We start from the raw sequence: 5,580 nt of genomic DNA on the forward strand, positions 1-5,580 counted from the left end.
TGGAGTCATGGCAGAAGACCCTAGTAGCATGGTTATTATTCTATAACTGATGTTAGTGTACAGCACGAAAAATAGAATGTGAAAGAACACATTTCGTTCACCTGTTTTTTTATCTATGCTCCCACTAACAATCCAACTTTTACATTTAATTACATGTTCAAAGTTTTCATATCTTTTGTCTAATTATAATATTGTGACATTGAAAATTGTATCGGCTAATTCTGACATTGAAGCTGCGGAGTTTTCTCAAAAGGTCCAGTCTTTGCTTGGCCTCTGTACACTTGGTCCACGTGATCACTAAAAGAGAGCCTTCTGTTTATCACTGTACCAAGGTACTTAAAACTGTAAGCCCTCAGTACCTGCTGTCTTTTGATTTGAATTGGTATGGAGAGAGGGTAGTGCCATCTATGCCCCTATGTGCTCTCCCAAAATCCATATCTTCCGTTTTTTCAACGTTGCGGTCAAGCCAGTCCTCCAGTTCCCACACGAAGGCCAGGTACTGTGACAGGAACTGCTCATCTTTGAGGCAGGTCACAAGAACCATGTCATCTGTATATTTCACAAGTTTGAGGATACCTTTTTTAATGATAATCCCATTAGTTTATTATATAGAATAGGATGGGGAATGCACATTCCCCTGAGAAGTTCCAGCGTCGAGGATCTGCTCTTTCCTAGAATTTCACCAGAGGGTGGGTCTTTCAGGAATGATTTAATGCATAAAGCTATACTGGCTTTTACTTTGAGATCAAGTAGGCACTTTACAAGACGTGGCTAGACCGTGTTAAAGGTGCTTGAACAATCCATAAACAGGACCGGAACAGAGGCGTCCACGTGTTGTAGGAGGGCATCTAAAAGGTGAGAATGGCATCGACACTCCCCTACGTGCCTGTAGGCAAAGTGCAGAAGATCCTTGCGATCAGCCACGGTGGAGGTTCAGCTTCCCACAACCCTCTCCAAACACTCGACCACGACAGACGGAGAGCCACAGGTCGAACATCTTTGAAGTCTGTAGCATTCGGCTTCTCTGGTTTCCGCATCATTGTTGATGTGCACCATAAACGTGGGAAACTATGAGAGTCGAGGAAAAGCTTCAAAAGTCCAGTAAAGACTGGTGTTATCACGCTCCTTTAGAACCTTGCCTTTCTCGTTGTCAGGTCCACGAGCTTCACGAGGAATAACGTGAGAGAGAATTCTGATGACACCACACCTTACTTTTTGTTTCTTTAATCCTCACCCACCATGTGTTGAAGGCCCTCCATGCCCCCTTGCGTTGCTCTCGCTATGCTCTTCTGTATTCTATCCTAGATGCTTTTGCCTTTGCTCTGAATTTTTCCTTTTCTTTCATTTTATGTTTACCTCCCTGCATAAAAACTATCTTCTCTTCATTGAGACAGTGTTTGCTATTCGGATAGCTGCAGATCTGCTTGGTAGGGATGACAGACTCGTCACAGACGGTGATGTAAGATGTAATTGTGTCTGCTGGTCCTGGTTGGCTCCACAGCTAGTGAAGAACAAATTCAATCAGTGGCCTCCAAGCAGCCTCTAAGAATATCGGTTGCTTCAAATGTTCAGGCCCTGATACATTGTGCTGTTGGCGTTTCCGCTTAAAGACCAACCTGAACGATTTGAGATTTTTTTATATCAGTAGATATAGGCGATATAAAGCTAATCTGAAAATTTCAGCCTCAATTAATTATCCCCTACGATTCACATCTGAGATCAACGAGCGTTGATACCAGCGTACTACGTCACGTTGGTACACCATTCACAACATTGGCTGCAGTCAACACCAAACAGTGTACTCACTGTACTGCACCATTCACAACATTTACTACAGTCAACACCAATCAGAGAGAGACAACGAGCGACAGTTGGGATTATTCGGACGCTGACAGTCTGCATTTCTCGTGCTTTGAAAAATTTCTACTTTAGCACGAGAAATACAGACTTTACGAATAACCCGAACTGTCGCTCACTCTCTGTTTGTTGACGGCTGACAATGTTGTGAATGGTGTACAAACGTGACGCAGTACACAACTCGTTAATCGCAGGAAGCATTTTGAATGTGTCTGAGTAAGAATGATTCATATTAACATTCTTTATCATATTACTCTTAAGAAAACAGAAACAGAAAGAGGGCAAGATATTAAAGGGAGAAAGAACATTATCTAGAAGTACCCACATAACTCCACATTTAGAAAACAATCTAAACAGGCCTTTCTTTACATCCGATGATAGATAAAAAAAAAGTGATCGTTGCACTACTGTTTGTTCAATTAAATAAAAATCACTTTATGTGTGAATAAAATTATTTATAGATAACCTTCCTAAATTGAAAATGTTTTTACAGTTTACTGTATTGAAATTTGTTCAATTATTTCTCCCTTTCTTTGTTTCTCTCTAGCATGCATTGTGTAATCACTTGTGAATTATTTTCTCTTCACAATGAAAACTTTCCGACTTTTGCAATAAAGCAACATGTCAGATCAAATGCTATCAGGTGACATGGCAGTGATTGTTCTGCAGTCTGTTTGTTTGTTTATTTTTTAAAGAAATGCGCTGACGACGAAGCAAGCGACAAGGACAACTTCCCCACGTTCGCACGCACGCGCCCCCCGGCTGCCCAGGTGACCACCTCCATCCTGTCCCTGCTGCTGCACTTCAACTGGACTCGCTATTCGCTCATCGCAGGATCCTCTCATCCTCAGCAGAGCGTGAAGAAAAGTTGCTGCAGCTGTCCGAGGAGTACAACCTCACCGTCAACCACGTGATAGACTTCAAAGAACCGCACACCACCTTGATAGCGGGCAACCCGTTTCCACGCATCGTGCAGGAGACATACCTTACCACGCGAGGTATACTGGGATATTCCTTTGTTTATTTATTTCACTCATTGCAAGAGAAAGTTCTAGACTCGTACTTTCGGTCTTACATTACCCTTTGAAATATCCTATGCATGTGTGGGTGTGGGTGTGACTGTGTGTGTTTGCCTTTGTCAGTGTGCTTTGTTTTTGTGTGTACCTTGCATTAAGCTCGTCTCATTCAGAAGTAAAAAATATAGTCTATACTAATTTCATTAGGCATTTTAGAAGTTTTAGAAGTTCTTTAAAGTGTGTATTGCACTTCTCTATTTCGACCCCAAAAGGAGATGCAGCATGAACTGGTCCGTGACAGTCTCTAACTGGCAATTATCGGTCCTATTAATCATTAAATCATTATTTTTCTTCTTGATTTAAATTACATCCTAGGCAAAGGGGTGCACCGATATCGATAAATCTCTTGACAGCAATTTGAGACTAACGGAATTCAGTGCTTTTCCTGCTAATGAACATTTTCTGAAAGGACTAAACATCGATTTTAATCATGTTTTTTCGCCCAAGAAAATCAGACACACCATTTGGTGCAAAGTTTAAAAAAAAATCACTGCCTCCTACGAACCGTTACGATTCGTTCTTCCGGCTAAAAATCCGATGAGCTTGTGGACTCCTGGTGATTCTAAAGATGCTAATATAACAGACTTTAACCATACAGGAACGTCTTCATTCCCGAAATGGACTCGTAGCTTTGTCCCAACTTTGGACTAACCCGTTTAGTTGAATATCGTTTTATTGTACATGTAAATATATATTGGAAGTATATGGGAAATATATAAGAAAAATCATGGAAAATTCACAGCTTTCTGAACTCAACATTTGCCTGGCTTGCAGTGTATGTGTTCCTGGGTCAGACCAACGCAATGATAGACATGATGACCAACCTGAACGACCGCAGTCTGCTGCACACTGGCGACTACATCCTTATTTTCATCGACCATCGCTCACGGACCGTGCACAACGACCCCCTGAGATATTTTAAACGTTCGTCACCTTTGGTTCTATTCTAGTTTTCACTGGCTTTCACTGAAACTAATTGCATCTTGGGTCGCGAGCAATCACTCAAAGATAAGTCTTCCATTGCCTTTGTTCTGCTTCCCTTAAATAGCCAAGGAACTCATGAATGTATCAATGTGCTGTTAGCTATTGTGTTATGAAGCACTGATAACACTAATAACACTACATATACTACATAGGTTCCTTCGATAAGAATGAAGAATTGATGTTTCCCAATGGCGAGCGGGCACTTCTGGTGATCACACCCACAGCTGTGGCCAACTCCGACAAGACCAGCTTCTTCCATGAAAAAGTTCTCTACTACAATGCGCAGCCGCCTTTTCAGTTCCCTAACCCCTTCAACAAAACGAAACTGGTAAGTTTTAATTGGTTTTAATTGACATTTGTCTTTGGTTCGAGCATTTGTGGTTTTCTGTTTTAGCTTTTTTTGTTAGTGTTTGTTTATTTGTATGCTTGTTTGTTGTTTGTTTGTTTGTTTTGTAGTGACTGCGGCTGCATTGTCCACAAGGGATGAATGTAGGAGTGAAAAGGCGCTTACACAAAAGTTTTGAGTACTAGCTTCAAATTTTAACTCTAGCATTTGCACATTCTTTGACATTGTAGCCAGCATCTCGAAGACAATATATAAGACAGGGGGAAGATGACCGTTAAATGACTGTGTATAAAGCAATCTATGAAGAGTGCAAAAACAAGAAGAAAACAAGGTCTAGATTATATGATGCAGGTGAAATAGTTTAGATACATATTAAAATAGTAATTTGTCGTGCTATTTAGGAATACTATAACAATTTAGTAAGAAATAAATGACAGTTTATTTGTGCTACCTAAGCTGGAATGCATTATATAACCCACCCACCCATTTGTCAGAACACACACTACTGAACGACAACAAAAAGTAAAATGTTCTAGTATTAGTGCAATGCTGAATACGCTGGGATAGATCTTCAGCTAAGTGAAATTTTTTTAAAAAGTAGGACTACATCACAATGAACAAATACATACATTTGTCATTTGCTGATCGAAAATCATTTTTCTGACAGGCAAGTTATTGCATTGTATCGACCGAAGTAATGCAATGTATGTAACAGAAATCGTGACAGTATAATCTCAAATTTCTTTGTCTTTGTGTTACATTCCCCCTGCATTTTGTGTGCTCCGAAAATACGAATGGTATTTCGAACACAGTTTGAATGTTTACAGACCTATCAAACACCCGGGTGGGGACGGTTGTGTGGGGTCATCAATCCTGGCTCTACATTCAACACCTTCCATTGTGGGTTGATAAAGTAAAGTCAGGGTGACTTTTGTTTGTTGATTTACTTGTGTCATGTTTCTGCTGACAGGTGACAGACTATGCTGCTTACTTGTTTGATGCTGTGTACCTGTATGCAACGCGGTGTCGGCGGTTATAAGGAGTTCTGGACATCCGCGTAACGGCACCGCCATCATCAATGAGATTCGAGGAAAGGCCTACAAGAGTGAGCACTCCTCATTTCTTTCAGTTTCTGTATTACATTGATGAACCTTTGTACAATATTCCTAGAAGAGGAGGACTGTTACCGAGAAACGCTGTTTTGATAGAAACCGATAACGGCTTTTTGTAGTCCACACTATCGTGGTATGTTATAATGAGATGTTGATGCTACATGTGATGACTAGCCTGCCATGTATAATCATGAGCTGTGTGCAG

At 40.7% G+C, this 5,580-nt stretch overlaps 1 protein-coding gene across 1 annotated transcript in view; it reads left to right on the plus strand.

Moving 5' to 3' along the window:
- LOC112564301 (guanylate cyclase 32E-like) overlaps positions 1 to 5,580 on the plus strand; it is a 46,445-nt gene that overhangs the window by 40,723 nt on the left and 142 nt on the right. Inside the window, 5 exon segments of the mRNA XM_025239017.1 lie at positions 2,553 to 2,715; positions 2,718 to 2,855; positions 3,708 to 3,857; positions 4,070 to 4,245; positions 5,234 to 5,368. Of these exon segments, the coding sequence (XP_025094802.1) occupies positions 2,553 to 2,715; positions 2,718 to 2,855; positions 3,708 to 3,857; positions 4,070 to 4,245; positions 5,234 to 5,302 (696 nt within the window). The 3' untranslated portion in view covers positions 5,303 to 5,368.

Source organism: Pomacea canaliculata, linkage group LG1 (genome assembly GCF_003073045.1).
Source record: "Pomacea canaliculata isolate SZHN2017 linkage group LG1, ASM307304v1, whole genome shotgun sequence".
NCBI classification, from domain to species: Eukaryota; Metazoa; Mollusca; class Gastropoda; order Architaenioglossa; family Ampullariidae; genus Pomacea; species Pomacea canaliculata.